Source organism: Panthera leo, chromosome D1 (genome assembly GCF_018350215.1).
Source record: "Panthera leo isolate Ple1 chromosome D1, P.leo_Ple1_pat1.1, whole genome shotgun sequence".
Lineage (NCBI taxonomy): Eukaryota > Metazoa > Chordata > Mammalia > Carnivora > Felidae > Panthera > Panthera leo.
The window spans coordinates 87308128-87327121 of NC_056688.1; the positions used below are offsets into that span (position 1 = coordinate 87308128).

At 37.4% G+C, this 18994-nt stretch overlaps 1 protein-coding gene across 6 annotated transcripts in view; it reads left to right on the forward strand.

The window, feature by feature from the left end:
• HIPK3 (homeodomain interacting protein kinase 3) overlaps positions 1-18994 on the forward strand; it is a 92006-nt gene that overhangs the window by 48431 nt on the left and 24581 nt on the right. For all 6 annotated transcript variants that reach the window (XM_042906515.1, XM_042906519.1, XM_042906518.1 and 3 more), the window contains exon 3: positions 18761-18884. In XM_042906515.1, coding sequence (XP_042762449.1) covers positions 18761-18884 — 124 coding nt within the window. The remainder of the gene's footprint in view (positions 1-18760; positions 18885-18994) is intronic.

Genomic DNA, 18994 nt, shown 5'->3' on the forward strand with positions numbered 1-18994 from the left:
GGGGACAGGCAGAAAGAGAGGGAGACAGAATTTGAAGCAGGTTCCAGGCTCTGAGCTGTCAGCACAGAGCACGACATGGGGCTTGAACTCACAGACTGTGAGATCATGACCTAAGCCAAAGTCGGGTGCCCAACCCATTGAGCCACCCAGGTGCCTCAAAAGCTTTATTGGTTTACCATCACATTTAGTTAGATCTGCCATCCATCTGGAATTGATTTTTGTGTATCGTATGAGGTAACAATTAAGGTACATTTTCCCCCACGTGGATATCCCTTAAACGGAGCACCATTTATTATTCTGTGTAGCAGTGACAACCTCGTCATAAACCAGCTGTGGGTTTATATGTGTGGGTGTTTTTGGACTCTCCATGATGCCCTGTCCTTATTTTGTCTCTTCTTGCACCAGTACCACAGTGTCATTACCATAACTGATAGTCCTCCTGCTTGTTCTTCAAAGCCTTGTTTCTGCTCCTTTGCATTTCTAGATGAATTTTAGAATATGTGAGTTATGCAAAAAATATTTTAATTTCTGAAGTATATTTTCCCCAGGTATGTTTGGGTGTTATTTTCTTAAAGCACTTTAAAGATGTTATCCTGTTATATTTTGGCTTTCCATTATTTCCATAGCAGATTGGCTCTTTTGTGGATGACAAGTCCTTTTTTCCCTCTGTGGCTACATTTAAGGTTTGTTTGTTTTTGTTTTTGTTTTTTGTTTTTTTGTTTTTGGTTTAAGCAGTTGACTCTGAGGTGTGTGTGTTGAATTCTGCTTGGCCTATGTTGAAATCCTGCCCTTAATATTTTAATGTGAAACTTTTCAAACTTACAAATAGGTTAAAAGGATTATATAGTGAACATGCATATACCTGACCACCTAGATTCTACAATTAACGTTTTGCTACATTGTCTTTATCATAGGTATTTTTCTACTCATTATTCCATCTTTATTTAATAAGGTAATTCAAAGTAAGTTGTAGACATTAGCACATTGTACCACTGAACACTGAAGCATGTCAATCATAAAATAGCTTGAGGCACGCCTGGGTGGTTCAATCAGTTGAGCATCCAACTTCGGCTCAGGTCATGATCTCACAGTTTGTGAGTTTGAGCCCTGTGTTGGGCTTTGTGCTTACAGCTCAGAGTCTGGAGCCTGCTTCAGATTCTGTGTCTCCCTCTCTCTCTGCCTTTCCCCTGCTCTCTCTCTGTCTCTCTGTCAAAATAAACATTAAAAAGTTAAAAAAAATTAAAATAGCTCAATATTTATGGTTTTTTTTAAAAGTTTATTTATTTTGAGAGAGAGAGAGAGAGAGAGAGAGAGAGAGAGAGTGAGCATGAGTGGGGGAGGGGCAGAGAGGGAGAGAGTCCCAAGCAGGCTCCATGTGGTCAGTGCAGAGCCCGACGTGGGGCTCAATCCCATGAACTGTGAGGTCATGACCTGAGCTGAAATCAAGAGTCAGATGCTTAACCAACTGATCCACCCAGGCACCCCTATGATTCTTTTTTTTGAAGTAAGTTTTTTATATAGGAAACTGCACAAATCTTAAGTATACCATTTAGTGAGTTTTGACAAATGCATACGTACACCTGTGTAACCCAAATTCCTATCAAAATAATAGAATACTACCATCACCCCAAAAATTTCCCTCATGTCCCTTCCCATTTGGTCTTGTCTCTCACTCTTGCCCCTTCCATATGTAACTACTGATCTGAGTTTTTTCACTACAGATTACTTTTTTCTGTTCTAGAACTTAATAAAAATGAAACAATACAGCATGTACTCCTTTTTATCTAAGGTTATATTTCAATATAATGATTTTGTGATTTGTTGATATTTTATATTAGTAGATAATTTCTTTTGTTGCTGAGTGATTTTCTGGCACCAGAAGATTTCCATGCCCACCTTATACTTTCCCCACATTTAATCAGTCATTTCTCTTGGGAGACTTAGTTCTTTTTAGTGGGGGAATTGTATTTAGAAATCAAGAATTTGCTATTTTAAAAAGTAAATTCCAGTTTTATGGTGAAATTTTCTTGAACATTTCTATTGTTATTTTAAAGTCCCTGTAGGGGCGCCTGGGTGGCTTGATCGGTTAAGCATCCGACTTCAGCTCAGGTCATGATCTCACGGTCCGTGAGTTCAAGCCCCACGTCGGGCTCTGTGCTGACAGCTCAGAGCCTGGAGCCCGTTTCAGATTCTGTGTCTCCCTCTCTCTCTGCCCTCCCCTGTTCATGCTCTGTCTCTCTCTGTCTCAAAAATAAATAAACGTTTAAAAAAAAAAAATTAAAAAATAAAAAAAATAAAGTCCCTGTAATAATTTCACTGGCTATAAGGGGTGCCTGGGTGGCTCAGTTGGTTAAGTGACCAACTTCGGCTCAGGTCATAATTTCACGGCTCTTGAGTTCAAGTCCCATGTCAGGCTCTATGCTGTCAGCTCAGAGCCGGGGAGCCTGCTTCAGATTCTGTGTCTCCTTCTGTCTCTGCCCCAGCCCTGCTTGCATTGTCTCTGTCTCTCAAAAATGAAAAAACTAAAAAAAAAAAAAAAATTAAAAATATAATTTCATTGGCTATATAACTATAAGGCTTCTATTGAATTTTTTCTCCTTTTCTTTCTTTACATCTGATTTTATTTCCTATTTGGCTGGTAACGTTTTTTGTTTGTTTCTTTAGTACTTGATCTTGGGTATGAAAAATTCTTGAGCTGTGCTGTTCATTATGGTAGCTCTAATCACTCATGGCTGTTTAGGCTTAAATTTAAATTAATTAATATTAAATAAACTTAAAAATTCTTTTCCTCAGTCACGTTAGCCACACCTCAAGCGCGCAGTAACTACGTGTGACTACTACAGAGAACGGTCCCGTTTGTCCTTGTTCCTAGGATATAGCCCTTTATGGTTTCATTTGAAAAGCCTGAAGTATCCACCATGGCCCCTCTTCCTTGGCTGATTCTGAATTCCAGATTTTGTTTTCCCAGCTCAGTGGAATAGCTGTAGGCTAAATTTAGGCCACTCTTTTCTGTTCAGCCTCTATGTTTGACTGTCAGTTGGTGACTACCTTAAGGAAATGTAAGGCCAACTTTAATAATCAGTTTCTCTTTGCTCTGGGATTTTTGTTCCCTCAAGTCCTAGCTGTTTTGTTTGCTCTCTGATGACTTCACACAATTTTTTTTTAACAGTAGACTTTATTTCTTAGAACTGTTTTACGTTGACAGCAAAATTGAGCAGGAGATACAGTTTCCATACCCCTTAGTACAACCTCTCCCGCTCTAACTCCCCTGCCCCCTCAGCCACATCAGTACATTTGTTACAATTTTGTTGTAATTTCTTTTTAAAGTAAGTTTGTTTATTTATTTATTTATTTAGTAAGAGCACGCGTGCAAGTGCAAGCTGGGAGGGGCAGAGAGAGAAAGAGTGAGAATCCCCAAGCAGGCAGCCTCCACAGTGCTTGATCCCACAAACCATGAGATCATGACCTGAGCTGAAATCAGGAGTCAGAGGTTTACCCGACTGAGCCACCTCGGCACCCCAAATTTGTTACAGTTGATGAACCTAAAGTGACATATCACTGTCACCCAAAAGCCACTGACACAGTTGTGTGTGTGTGTGTTTGATCCAGTTTTTGTAGTTGGTCTTGCTGAGGGTATTAATCTGATAGCAGCTAATTAGTACCCTTCCATTTTCTTTTATTAGGTGGAATATAATTCAATATATTTGAAGGCGTCTTACTGAGTTCTGGCAATTCTTTGGGATGGTTATTTGTTGGGATATATGGTTCTGGTAGGAAAGTATGTAGAGGAAAATATGTGTATGTGGGTGTTTCATATTTTCACATTCACTTAAATTCTGTTGTTCTAGGTACAGAAGTTGCTGAACGTAGTTGGACATTTTGTAGGTTATCAAATACCGGATAATTTAATTTAAAATGTATATTAAAATGGCATGTATTTGGGGGCATGGTGTCTAATGGAGTATTTTGTGTTCATTGCATACATCTTTAAGAAGTGACTTCTGTTTATAAAATACTCTGTCTGCCAGGGGCTATATAAAGTATCAAACCCAGTGAGAGGCAGCTCCTGATAATTAAGAATCTTATATTCTTCTTAATAGAGAAGATAAGACACATGCATAAATATTAACACTACTGCTTGTAGAAGGCACATTTTATTTCTTATGAGATTTATTGGTTAAACCCAAGTTCTGTTTTGGCATCACCATTCATTGACCCTGTGACCTTGGGAAAATCACTCAAGCAGTCAACTTCAGATGTTTTTTGGGGGAAGGGTTATTAATTATGTGTCAAGTACTTGATTTTGTTATAGTAATCTGGAAAGGCAAGTGTATTCCTCATTTGCAAATGCATGAGTTGAGGTGGCAGTGACATTTATAACATGCCTAAGGCCTAGAGTTTTGTAAGTAACTATCAGAGCTGGGATTTGAATTCTCTTCTGTTACTCCAAAGTTTATAGTCACTTGATTATACCAGCACATAACAATCTATCTGAGAAGTATCAATAAATATTCCTTGAAAAAACTGATGGTAGTAATATGTTTTTTAATATATGCTTCCCCCCCCTCCCAAAATATGCTTTTAAAAAGTGTAAGATAGCATCACTCCTGTGGTATTCCTGCTGAAAATAGATAACCTTGTGAGGAAACATGAAATGAACACAAATTGAGGTCCATTCTAGAAAATAACTGGTCCGTATTCTTCAAAGATGACAGTATCAGGAAAACCACAAAGATGTTGAGGAGCTATTTCAGATAAATGAAACTAAAGAGACATGGGTTTGGGGTTTACTTAGTTTTAAAAATTTTGTTTGATATAAAGGAAGGCATTTCTTGGGAATATTGGCAAAATCTGAGTAATAGTATTGTATTAATATTAATTTTCTGATTTTGACAAATACACTGTGGCTGTGTAAGAGATTGTCCTTGTTTTTATGAAGTACACACTAAATCAAGTATTTAGGGGTAAAGGGTTACAGTGTCTGCAACTTTCAGATGATTCAGAAAAATTATATTTGTGTATGTACATAAAAGAGGATAATACAAATGTGGCAAAATGTTAACATTTGGGGAATCTGGTTGAAGAATTCTTTGTATTATTTTGCAGCTTTTCTATGGGTCTAACAGTATGTCAACATACAAGGAAAAAAAGTATGAGAAAATAGTAATATTCAGTAGTCCACCCCTTATCCAGGATTTTGCTTTTCACAGTTTCTGTGGTCCAGAAGGGAATGATTCTCCTGACTTCTGTCAGAGGATCAATACATCACAATGCCTGCTGCCTCATTCCCCTCATCTCATATCATCACAAGAAGGGTGGGTATAGTGTAGTAAGATATTTAGAGAAAGAGAGTACACTGACATGTTTTTATTACAGTATATTGTTATAATTATCCTGTTTTATTATTTGTTATTATTGTTAATCTCTTATTGTGTCCAGTTTATAAATTAACCTTTATCATAGGTATGTATGTACAGGAAAAACTGTGTGTGTGGCGGGGGGGAGGGGGGTTTGGTACTATCCGTAGTTTCAGGCATCCACTGAGGGTCTTAGAACATAACCCCCCTGGGTAAGGGAGGAACTACTCTATTTCCCTGTTAAGATCATTGACCTATAAGAAATGGTATACTCCAGAGTGCCACCAGATTATGTAAGATTACTTGATCAATCAATGCCTAATCTTCTAGCTTATTAATGCAAAGTTATATGGTCCTATGATTAAATAATGCATTTGTAATAGTTCATAAAATAAAGTGCATGGTGTTGAGCTTGGACTGTCAACTCAGACTGCACAGGTTGTTTACAAGCTCTGCCATCCACAGAGACCTTGAAAAGTTGCTTCTGTGCTTCAGTTTCTTCATGTCTAGAATGGGATAATATAGTACCTTCCCCAGAGGATTTTGATAAGATTTAATGAGATAATATGTGTAAAACATTTGGCACAGAATTTGACTCTTAAGAGTTCATAAACATTTTTTGTTATTTTCAGTAATTATTATGAAGTTATAAAATTGAATCATTTATTGCAATTAAATATTGCATTTTTTAAATGCAATTTATAGATTATGAGCTTCTGTTGGCAGCTACTGATGATGCATTATAATTGTAAATATATCTCATAGTTAAATTTAGGAAATCCTGGATTGTTTTGTTCTTTCCTCCTAATCACCTGTAGAATAGGGATAACAACATTTATCTTATTACCTCATAGAATAAAATATTTGAACAGATTGTAAAATACAAATGCAATAAAAATGTAAGATACTAATAATATAGTTTGTATATATGTTAGTTACACATTGATTTTTTTTTTAACATCCAGTAGTACATGACCAAACAAAATAAAAAGCAGACACATTCAACTCAGATATGTTTTTCCTTTATTATTTATGGATACTTTCATATTCCCCTACCAATTCAACCCATTTGCCTCTCTCTCTTGATATATTACTAACAATTTTCTCAGTCTTCTCTCTCATGTCATGAGAATTCTTGGTGATCTTCCAACTGTTCTTGGTAGCTAAAACATGAAAGAAGTAGTGTTGTCTATAAATGGGATATGTTTCTGACCCCTCTACAAAATACTAGCTGTTGATCCTAGATGTTCAAATAATTGATGTATCCATCCTTTTGGACACTGGGCTCTAAGCCATACATTTGGCATGTTGGTGATGAATATCAAATCTTTGCCAACTCCTATTTTTCTACCTCACAGGTTTAACATTTAATAGGTTTTGGAATTATTTATCATTACTGCTGTTCTTTGTACTTGGTGCTTTGATCTGTATCATTGTCCTGCATACTTAAAAGATTAAGTGGCCTTGGAATAAGGATATTTTTAATTGTGATATTTTTAGCTTGCGACTTAAGCTGCATTTGAATGAGTGTCTATTCTAAGAGTGTGTGCACTTTGATTGCATTTCAACATGTTATTGAATAGCTGCGATTACAGTCATAAAAACAGTCTATGTGAATATCCAGTATTCTGTAGGGATGTTGTTGCCTCTGGTAACGCATTTCTTACCATATTAAAAATGTTTATAATTTAGAAAAATATTTCTAGAAGTGGTTGATTGTCTCTTTTGAAATTTATTTGCTTTTCTCAGAATGTTGAGGTTGTGTTGGTTATTTTTAAAAAGCTCCATACTGGGGCGCCTGGGTGGCTCAGTTGGTTAAGCGTCTGGCTCTCAATTTCAGCTCAGGTCATGATCTCATAGTTGTGAGATCGAGCCCTGTGTCAGGCTCTGTACTGAGGGCATGGAGCCTGCTTAGGGTTCTCTCTTTTTCCCTCTTTCTGTCTTTGTCCCACTCACTTATACATATGCACATGTGCACTATCTCTCTCAAAATAAATACACTTTTTTTTTTTTTAAAGCTCCAAACTGTAGAATATTGACAAGGGTGTGATCAAACTGGAAATTAACTCACTAGTATATTTTAACAGTCATCTTTCTGTAAAAGTTCCCGTTGTAGAAATGTTCTTTGATATTTTCATAGGTTTTAGTAGCATTTTGATTTGGAAGGATTGTTAGAGGTCTTCCAGTGTTAGTTCCCTGTTGTGCTTAGAAGAGTCTCCTTCACGGTCTTCCTGCAGTGAGAGAGGCTCTTACGTCGCACATTCAATGTCCTTTCTCTCCAGAGGCAGTGTATTCTTACCTCAAAAACTCTCGCTGGAAGATTATTCCTTATAGCAAAGGAAACAAAATTCACCTAACACTGATTATGTGGTCTAATTTGATGGTAGTAATATTAGAAGAAAACATGAAATTTCTATAAAGTCCAGGTGACTGACAATTTTTTTAACATTATTTTTTTTTTTTGGTATCTTATTAAATACTTGTTTTAGAAACAAATATTGTGGGAATGTATACTTTCCCCTCCTTGCCAGGTTGATTCCGCAGAGTTAATTACCTATAAAACTTGAGTGTGTATCCTTTCTTAGATTGGCTGTCCTTGTACAAATGTATGTTTCCTGGTGCCTGCCTTTTATAACCACTTTAGGTCTTTGCTGTCTTTTGCTAGGTACAGGGCTTTGACATGTAAGAATTTATTGAGTGTGTGATGTTAAATTGGTACTTATGAGTATAGATGGTCAAATCCACTGCTGAGCTCATTTCCTAATTGTTTCTGTAAAAGGATATTACAGTCATCTTTGGGAACATGGTATCTGCCAAAGTAAGAGCCTTATTTTAACTAAGATGTATCTAGCAGATGACTGTGTATTTAATGTGAAAGATTATTTATGGTTAAGATGAGTAAATGCTTAAAGATCAGAGAAAGGAGTAAAATGTCAACTAAGTTCTTTTACATAAGTGTATTTATATTTCACATTTCCTTGTTAGTCCTAAAATCAAAGATGATATGTTTAAAGAGAAAAGAACACTTTTAATGATAAGTATAGCATCCAAGTGGGAGAACTTCCAGTAAGACAAAAGTGTGATAGTTTCAGTAATCCTAGGAATTATTTATTTTAAAATGTAAGAGTTAAAGGTATGGATTTTGAAGTCATAAAACCTGGCTTTCAATCCAGCTGTACCTTGTACTAACTGTGTGACCCGTAGGCAAGATACTTATCCTTGTATCTGTTTCTTCACCTATTAAAAGGATTAGCATAGCTATCAAATTGGTTAATACTTAAAAAGCACTTAGAGCATTGCCTGTTTCATAAGCCATTATGTAACTGATGTTATTGCTGTTATTATATATTTCCTAAAGGATTTATACAGAATGAAAAGTTGGTTTAAAAAATGACGGGAAAATCTTTAAAACAAACAAAAATTATCCTAGGAACACCTGATGGCTCAGTCGGTTAAGCGTCCTGACTTCAGCTCAGGTCATGATCTCATGGTTTGTGGGTTCAGGCCCCACCGTCAGTGCAGAGCCTGCTTGAGATTCTCTCTCTCCCTCTCTCTCTGCCTCTTCCCCCGCTGATGCTCGTGCATACTCTGTCTCTCTCTCTCTCTCTCAAATAAACTTAAAAAAAAAAATTGTCCTAGTGGCGCCCGGCTGACCCAGCCAGTAGAGCATGTGACTCTTAATCTTGGGGTTGTGAGTTTGAACTCCACATTGGGTATAGAGCTTACTTAAAAAAGATTAAAAAAATAAAAAATTATCCTAGAAAACTAAGGACCAGTTAATCAGAAAAGGCACATAACAGATGTTTTCTCATGTTAGGGAACTGTTAGAGAACGTAGATAAGTTAGTATTTTTCTATTCTGTGGAAAATAAAACAGGAGCATAATTTTAATTGCATTGCTAAAATTACCTTGGTGTTAATTTCCAGGTCTTCTTTTTGACTTTCTTGTGTTTCTTTCAGTCATAAGATTTAATAATTTGAGATTGTGTATGGTTTAGAGAAAGTCTTTTTGAATCAGGCATTTGAAATCTTTAGTTCCATCACTTTCTGGGTAACTTGGGGTATTGTATCAGTTATCTGTTGTTGTGTAGCAACTGCGAACTTAGTTGCTTCAAAAACAATGATATATTATTTCTCATGATTCTGTGGGCTGGCTGTACTCAACTGAGGACTTCTTCTGTTTTACGTGGAACATTTTGTTTACCAGCATTTTTTATCCTGGAGCAGAAGAACAGTGCAGAAATCTGTCTTTTTAAAACACTTCTTTAAATGAGGTAATACATTAAAAGTTATTTCCATGATGCTTGACCCATTGTTAAAGCTCAGTAAATGGTATTTTGTTGTAGTTGTTGTTTTTGTTTTTTATATTGTCAAAACATTTAGCTTTCCCAAATGCAAAGTGGCTGGCATGTAAAAGTCTTGGTTGTTACCCGTTTGGCTTATGTATTTGATTTAACAAAACTATTCTTAGCATTTTCGATTTAGTGAATGTATGCTTATAGAGCTCCCTTTGGTAGATCAGTTCATGATAAATGATGACTGAGTGCCTACTATGTGCCACACAGTTTTCTCACTGCTGGGAATATAGCATTGAGAGAATTAAAGTTCCTGCCCTTGGGACACTTGCCTAGCTGAGACGGTAGGGCATGTGACTCTTGATCTCAGGGTCGTGAGTTTGGGCCCCATGTTGGGTATAGAGATTACTTTAAAAGAAAAAAATGTTCCTGTCCTCATGGAACTTATATACTAGTGGGGGAGGGAAAAATAGGTAATAAACATATTTAGTTGGTTGGAAGTACTATAGAGAACTATAAAGCAGGATAAAGGAGGAAAGATAAGTTTATGTGTTGGCAGGGGCTTACCCTTCTATATTTAAAGTGGTCAGGGAGGGGCTTTCTAATAAGTGATATTTGAGCAGAAACACAATGTAAGGGTAAAGAGATTATGTCCTGCTATTCCCTCTACCTGGAACAGATTTTGAAATAGGAACTCTGATTAGAAACAGTAAGGAGGCCAGTGTGGGTGGATCAGAGCAAGTAAGTGGTATAGTGATGGGAAATATTAGATGTAGTTAAGGGCTGAATCATGTGTGACCTTGTAGGCCATTGTAAGGGATTGACTTTACTCTGAGATGAGAAGCTGTTGGGGGTTTTGAAGAGAAGAATGGTGTGGTCTGACTTGTGTTTTAAATGGAGCTGCTAACTTGAGAATAGGTGGTAGAGGACAGGGGCAGAAGCAAGAAGAACAGTTAGGAAGCTTTTGCAGTAATCCAGATGAGAGATGATGGTGGCTTGGATTAGGGTGATGGTAGTAAAGGTGGAGCAAAATGGTCAAATTCTGGATCTTTTTTGAAGATGGAGTCAATGGGATCTGATGATAGATGTGGAAAGTGAGAGAAGGAGAAGGGTCAAATTTGATTCTCCCAGATTATGAATCTGAGAAACTAGGATAGCGTTGTCATTTCCTGAGATGGAGAAGGTTGGGGAAGGAGAGGTTTGGGGGAAATTGGGAGTTCTTTTTGAATGTGTTTAGTTTGAGATCTGTAATAGATACTCAAGAAGAGATGTTGAGTGGACAGTTGGATACATAGGCCTGGAGGTAAAGAGAAAGGTCTGGGTTGGAGAGAGACATTTGAGAGTGTTAAGAATAGAGGTGGTATTTAAAACTCTGTGATTGGATGAGATCACTTAAGGGGAGTGAATGTTGATAGAGAAGTTGGACATCCAAGGACTGAGCCTTCGATACTCCAGAATTTAAAGCTTGTGGACATGAGATGGAACCAGAAAGGAATCTGAGAAGGGAATGCTAGTGAGATAAGGGGGAGAACGAAGAGTGGTGTTCTAGAAGACCAAATGCAGACAGTGTTTAAAGCAGGAGAGCATAATCATCAAGTCCAGTAAGTCAAGGATATGGCAGTGCAGTGGCTGATAGTGACCTTGACAAGAGAGCTATTTTGGTGGAATGGTGGGGAAATGAAAGCCTGATGAGAGTAAGTTCAATACGGGGGCAGAATTGGAGGCAGCTTTTCTAAATAGCGCTTTTAAAAAGGACTTGTATAAAGGGGAAAAAAAGAAAGGAGTGGTGGCTGATGGAGAGTGTATAAAGAAGATGGTTTTGGGGGGGCGGGGGGAGAGAGAGACGAGGAGAGGGATGGGTGAAGAAATTGGTGGAGTGATATGCTTCAGTAAGTGAGCCTGGATGCCTGAGATAGAAGCACTGACAGATGCAAGTGGGCTAGTAGATGTGATGATGAGAAGGTGGAACTTTCTTTCAAATTCTATTTTTTTTTTTCAGTAAAGTAGGATGCAAGGACAACAGTCCGGAATGAGGATGGGGAGGAGGTGGTGGCTTGAGAAGAGAGGAGGTGTGAATTTGGACAGTGGGAGTATGAATAAATTATGGGAATGTATATACTGTTTAACATTTTACACACATTCTTTTATAGGTAAAAGCATAAGATTAGTCCTTTAGATAATCTTCAGAGAATGTAGGGTCCATAGAACTGCGTCTTTAAAAATGAAAATAAGAAGGCTCTGGTAAATTACTTGCCAGTGGAGGGAGAGCTAAGTGCTTACTCTTGAGCGTTTGAAATATAGCTCTCTTTAGATGGTTTTCATTGTTTGAAGTTAGTGGCTCCTTACCAGACTCCAAAATTTGTCTTCCTAGAGCTTTTGCACATTGATTCTCAATTTTTTAGTACCACCATAGCATAAAGTTCTTATGAAACTTACTGAAGGGAATTGCACCATGATCCACATTCTTTTAAAATGGATTGCCAGTATATGGGCAAGAGGTTCTTTTAGTGCCCTAGAGGTTTGACAAAGGGGTAGCACAAGATTAACTCGATCATAAAGACTGCTGCATCAAATTAAAACAGACAAATTGGTAGTTCCTTCAACACTCTTTTCCCTTTTGGATTTCTATTCCATCAAAGGCATTTTCTTCCTGTCCTGGCTAGTTCTGTCTGAGGCATCACTTGTCTTTGGTGCATAGCCTTTATGCTCTGACCTTCTTCAGCCCTGGAGTATTCTTGCTCCACAGCATTGGGAGCTGATATATGGCCTGTTTTGGTTAACTTATTTTTCATACTAGCCAAAAAAGGTAGAAAAAATTCAAATGTCCATCACTTGATAAGTGGATAAGTAAGTCTGGTATATCCACACAATGGAATACCATTCAGCAATAAAAGTTAGTGAAGTACTGACACATGCTACGACCTTGAAAACATGCCAGTGAAAGAAGCCACAAAAGATTATGTTAGATGATTCCAGAATAGGCAGATCTAAAGAGACTGAAAGATTTACTTTCGTGGTGGCCTCGGGATGGAGGAGTTTGGGAGGAATAGGGAGTAAATGCTAATGGATGTAGGATTTCTTTTTGGGATGATGAAAATGTTCTAAAGTTGATTGTGGTGATGGTTACACAATTCTGTGAATATATAAAAACCATTGAATCATACCATACCTTAATGAAAGTGTTTTCTTGAAAATGCCTACTGCATCTTCTACCTTAGGAAAACTTCTCATTTTAGTATTTTCATCCTTACTGAGTTTACCATTTATTTACCTTTTCCAAGTTGGTCTTGCATTTCTCTAGTATCTTTTTAGCATGTAGATAAATACTTGTGTAGAGGTATCATTATGAGGAGGCTGGATGACTGTACCTTTCAGTCTCACTGAGGGATGTTACTTAGCGTCAGCTTCTGGCCCTTAGCTTGAAATTTCAGAAATTATTTGATTAGTGTTCTGGACTTGACCAGAACAGGGTGGTTCTGTCACTAGACTCACCAGAATCTGAAGTATATCAGCATTATGCTAATTTATTAATTTTAATGAGAAGTGAAGCTCTTAGGCAGACTAGATATTTACACTTGCCTAACCATTATATTCTCTATATGTAGAAAAGAAAACTTATTCTCTGTGAGTTAGGAATATGATAAACATTTGCTGGATGGCCATGAAATCATCATGTGAGTTCATAGTTTAGTGGTGTTTGCAGTGATGACCCAAGATATCTGTCTCAGTTACAAGAATGTAATTGTTCTTTGAGCTGGGTATCCTGAGCTCCTAACTGAGATACCCTTTTTCCTAACAGGGCTGGTTTTTTTGGGCCAGTAAGTGAATTTTCAGCTTACAAAAGTAAATAAAGATGAAGTAAAGCAAATAAAATGTTCCATTAATAGTCATCTTCTTTTCTGAATGACAGGACTTCACTGTGTTCTTATTTGAAGCATCTGCTGCCAACATTCTCCTCTACTCTGGCAATAGTCCCCAGAGTTCAGTTTACATAGTTAAAAATTTTCTCTGTTTTCAGCTTCTCCACTTTACCCTATATTTTATATTAGTGTTTCAAGGTTTTAGAAAAGTAGAATTTATTCTTTAAAAAAAACTTTTTTTAATGTTTTTATTTATTTTTGAGAGCAAGCGAGTGAGAGAGACAGAGCATGAGTGGGGGAGGGGCAGAGAGAGAAGCACACATAGAATCCAAAGCAGGCTCCAGCAGCACAGAGCCCGACGTGGGGCTTGAACCCACGAACCTCGAGATCATGACCTGAGCCGAAGTCAGACGCTCAACGGACTGAGCCACCCAGGTGCCCCGAAAGAATTTATTCTTAATGTTGATAAATTGGATTAAAAACACATGACAAGAAAAAAATAATAGTGAAGAAACATGGCATTTTAGATATATATTGCCTTTGTTACCATATGACCTAAATTTTTTAGTTTGTGGGTTCGACATTTCTAATTGTGAGTTATTATTTATAGAGTGGTAAACAAGAGGTTTAGTTATACTTTCCATTCAGTTAGACATGTTTAATATGTGCTTTGCTTGGTCTCCAGAAGTACAAATGATGTGCATTCCCTGTTATATCCTTAGCACTGCTACATTATAGCTGCTCAGAAGGGAGTTAGGGTAGATGAAAAAAGGAGTGGGAGAATTTCCTTTAGGAGGAGAACAGAAAATTTAAGACTGGTCCACATATTAGAATCCCTGTTGTGATCATTTTTATACAAAAGTATAGTTAGCCCAGAGGAAGGATTTGAGAGCCAGTAAAGAAATAACCAGAAAACTAGGCTTTATTCATTACTGACAGATGGATATATTGTTCTTTCATTCATAATTAAAAATTTAAAAATACATATATTTATTATTTATTTTTGAGAGGTGGGGGAGGGGCAGAGCAAGAGGGAGACACAGAATCTGATGCAGGCTCCTCCACCAGGCTCCAAGCTGTCAGCGCAGAGCCTGACACGGGGCTCAAACTCACTAACTGAGAGATCATGACCTGAGCTGATTGACTGAGCCCTCCCCCCCCCCCCCCCCAGGCACCCTGCATAATTTACTTTTTAAAGTTTAATGTATTTAAAGACTGAGTGGTGGAACTCTGACATCTCTGGCCGTTTCATCTAGATTGTAAATGCTTTTAAGGTATTGCCTCCCAGCCTTTTACGTTGATCCACATAGAAAATGGTAATATTTTATGTCATGCTAGGGTAGACTGGAGAGAATTTGGGCACATTTGAATGGGACTTGGTGAGGAAATTTGTTGCATTTTCTTTATGATATATGTATTTTATGATACATATGTATGTATTTTATGATATATATGTATTTTATGATACATAACTTTATCATATATATGTATTTGAAAATAAAATAGCAAAAGTTTTGGGGAATCTTGTGGCAACCATGGAATTGTGTCTCTCAGATTCTGCTTTCAGAGAACCTCTTAGAGGGGAGCACAGTTGACTGAGAGTCTCCAGCTGTTGCACTTCAGGTTTGCATCTGGGTTGTTCCTACCTAGCCAGGGACCAAACATAGTAGGGGCATTAGAGTTGGACTATTCTTGCTTGGTGGGGAGGTCTTATCACAGGTAATTTTTTGCTTAGAGACTCTGCATTGGCCCAGCCAAGACTTTCTCTTAATAGCACTGCAGTGGTGGGTTCTCTCTGTCCGACTCTCCCTTTGCCTCTCTCCTTTCACAGGTGTCAGAACTGCTCAAGGTCTGAGGGCTGTCTTCTACTCCTGCCTCCTCTCCCTGCCTTCCCCCAAGAAATTTCTTGTACATCTAACCTGCTTTCAGAAGACCGCAAATACACAATTTGTGTAAAACTTGCAGTTAAAATTCTTTCTAATTTTTTATTTTTATTTTTTAGAGAGGGAGAGGGAGAAGGGGAGAGAGAGAGAGAGAGAGAGGGAGGGAGAGGGAGAGAGAGAGAGAGAGAGAAAGAAAATCCCAAGCAGACTCCATGGTCAACATAGAGCCCAGCATGGGGCTCTATCCCACGACCCTGGGATTATGACCTGAGCTGAAACCAAGAGTCAGGTGCTGAACCTATTGAGCCACCCATGCACCTCTCTTTCTTATTTTAAAATGAGAAATTTAAGTTTGCTTCTGTGAGTATAACTTTTGTATCTCAAGTTTTATTCTTAAAGTGGCTTTATACAGTTCCTGGTCAAGAGTTTGAAAAGATAGCTCCACATTCTTGTCACCATCAATTACAAATTTGGCTCATTTGTTAAGTGGTAGCAAACAGCAGAAGGAATTCATTGCTCTTTGTCTGATTGACAGAAACTGCTTTCTTATTGTTAACCAGGTATCAAATAATTTCAGTCTCTTTAAGTTGTATATCCAAGGCACTATCATTCTGTTAACTTTTCTTTCATTGCCAAACGTGATGTCGGAGTTTCCAGTAGCCAATTTCAAATCCCATCACGTTTTCATAGTAAATATTTCAAAATAATCATAAAACTCCTTAAAAAAATTTTTTTAATGTTTATTTATTTTTGACAGAGAGAGAGAGAGACAGAGCATGAGCGGGGGAGGGGCAGAGAGAGAGGGAGACACAGAATCCAAAGCAGGCTCCAGGCTCTGAGCTGTCTGCACAGAGCCTGAAGCAGGGCTCGGACTCACGAACTGTGAGATCATGGCCTAGCCGAAGTGGATGCTTAACCGACTGAGCTACCCAGGCGTCCCTACTCTTTATTAACTCTTGTGGCCATTTCTCTTTCTTTCTGCCTAGGCTTCTATTCCTCAAGGTCAGTTCAAACTCATTTCAGTCTGATCCTTTTTGTGTGTGTGACCTAACCTTTATAGGAATGACTTATTTGAGAAATGTTTACTGAGTGCATATTCTCTGCTAGGTTCTGTGTATATCATAATGAACAAAAAAAGGGTAAGATCTTCTCTGTCTTTTGTACAATATTGTGAATATGTAAGATTGATAACTTAGTGTAACTTGTTTTTTCCTCTCTTTCTACACAATTTAGCATTTGGTTATATCTGAATATAATTCACATGTATGCATCTACACAAACCCTTACTGACTAAGCATTTTGTCAAAAGAATGAAAGTATTTTATAACTATGTTCTAAAGATCTTTTATGGTATGGTTTTTAATAAATGCTTGTGGATTAAGAGTCTGTTGAACCTTAAGTATTAATTACAGCAGAGATGTCCAGGAGTGGAAGAGTCACTGGACAGATTCTAAATCAATGGAGAAAACAGCTTGCTTATCCCTAGAACTTACTGTGATCAGAAGAGCTGTAGAGAGAAGATGGAACGGTTTTCCCATTGGTCTAACTACTTGAGCCTGGGGCTTTGGTTCTCAACTTTGGCCATGTATTGGAATCACCTGGGAGCTTTAAAAAAATACTGATTCCTAAGTCTCTCCCACTCCCCACCCCTCCTCTCCTCAAGTTTCTGATTTAATTGGTATGGAGTGTGGCCAGGACCAAGTGATTATAATGTACAGCCAAGATGGAGAACCACTGGCTTAGGAGATAATGACAGCAGTATCAGTTAAAGAAATTAGCAGAAGCCTTATTTTGCTTAACTGTATATTTTGTCTAACTTATCTTGTCTAACTGTATATAATGTGTATACTGAGAGGACCTGGGAACAGTGCCATCCTGGCACTAATGAGGACCCATAGCTCATTGACAGAGTTCTGACTGGTTAAGTCTGGGAAATTTAGAGTATCAAAATAGATAACTGTAGTAATGGATTATAACACACTGGATAAAATAGGGTTCCATTAATTTAGGCTCACATAGGCAAATAAATGAGTAAATTGAAAATTTGATAAGAAAAGGATTATATATACAGTCCCAAACTGAAATCCTGCAAAATATTTAATTACAAAGGGAAAAGGAGGAACAAAGTGAACATTATTAGTACTAGAACAAATCAAAATTGTATGTCACCTGATGGCACATAATGAGAAAAAAAAAAACATCACTTCTCTAATACTCTTCCCAAAGATGTATAACCTGGATCTAATTATGAGGAAACACCAGGCAACCCTGCACTGAGAGACATTCTACAAATAACTGACCTGTAATATCTTATGCCAAGGTCATACAAATGAAGGAAAGACCCAAATTATTCTAAAAAAGAGATACTACAACTAAATGCAGTGCATGGTTCGGAATTGGATCCTTTTACCATAAAGGACATTCATTATTAGTATAATTGACCAAACTTGGGGTATGGGGCTTAGATAGTAGAGATGTACCAGTGTGCATTTCCTGATTTTGATGATTGTATTGTGGTTATGTGGGAGAATATCCTTGTTTGTAGGAAATGCAAAGTATAGAGTTATTTAGCAAATTACTCTCAAGTGGTTCAGGAAAAAAACCCACTCATTGTAATGTTCTTATAACTTCTCTGTAAGTTTGAGACTGTTCAGGGTAGCCATGATTGTATGGCTTACTTGGGAATTACATAGCTGTATGTGAAGCCTCTCAGAATGTTAATTTTATCATGGCAGGGCATGTGAAGTAGCACATATTTATCTGGGCATGATATTTTTCATGGAATACATTTTCCAAGTTATCAGAGCTTGTCAACTGATAAAATACTTTCTACCGTTCCGATGTCCTTTATTTTCTGCCTCTTAAAATTTTACTTGGTCTTGTCCCATTTGGATGACTAATGGTCCTGGTTTTGTGAATATTTATTATTGTGTTCTGAAGTAATATCTAGGACTAGATCCACTTTTAGCCTTTGGGGTTGTTTTGTTTTGCTCTTATCTTTCAGTGTCTGGTTTTCAATTCTGTTGATGTCACAGTGTATGTATTTCATAGTTTTCCAGTTCTCTTTCTAGTGTATTATTTCTAATTTGTTACAGTTGCAAAGTCAAGATCTGTGCTTTTTTCCCCCTTTTTAATATGTTAATAAAATTCTCTATGAGACTAAGTATAGAGATTTTTATCCTAGCAATGGTTGTATTCATTGTACCTTTTTAAGCTTAATGGCTAGGCTTCAAAGAGTTCTGAAAAGTGAAGTTACTATAAATAGAAGGTGACTTCTCTGTCATTTATTAACTTTTCTTAGAATGTCAGATGAATTAAGATAATTTTAGAGGGAAATCACTCTTTTTTTTTTTCTTTCGATTTCAGAGCTCCAGAGATTATATTGGGGTTGCCATTTTGTGAAGCCATAGACATGTGGTCATTGGGATGTGTGATTGCAGAATTATTCCTTGGATGGCCACTCTACCCAGGAGCCTTGGAGTATGATCAGGTAACAAAACTTCGTGATCATCGAGGTAGAATTTATAGAATGTAAAGAAAAATAGTAGACTTATATGAATGCATTTCCCAAGTATATAATACCTGTCAAAATCTTTTTAA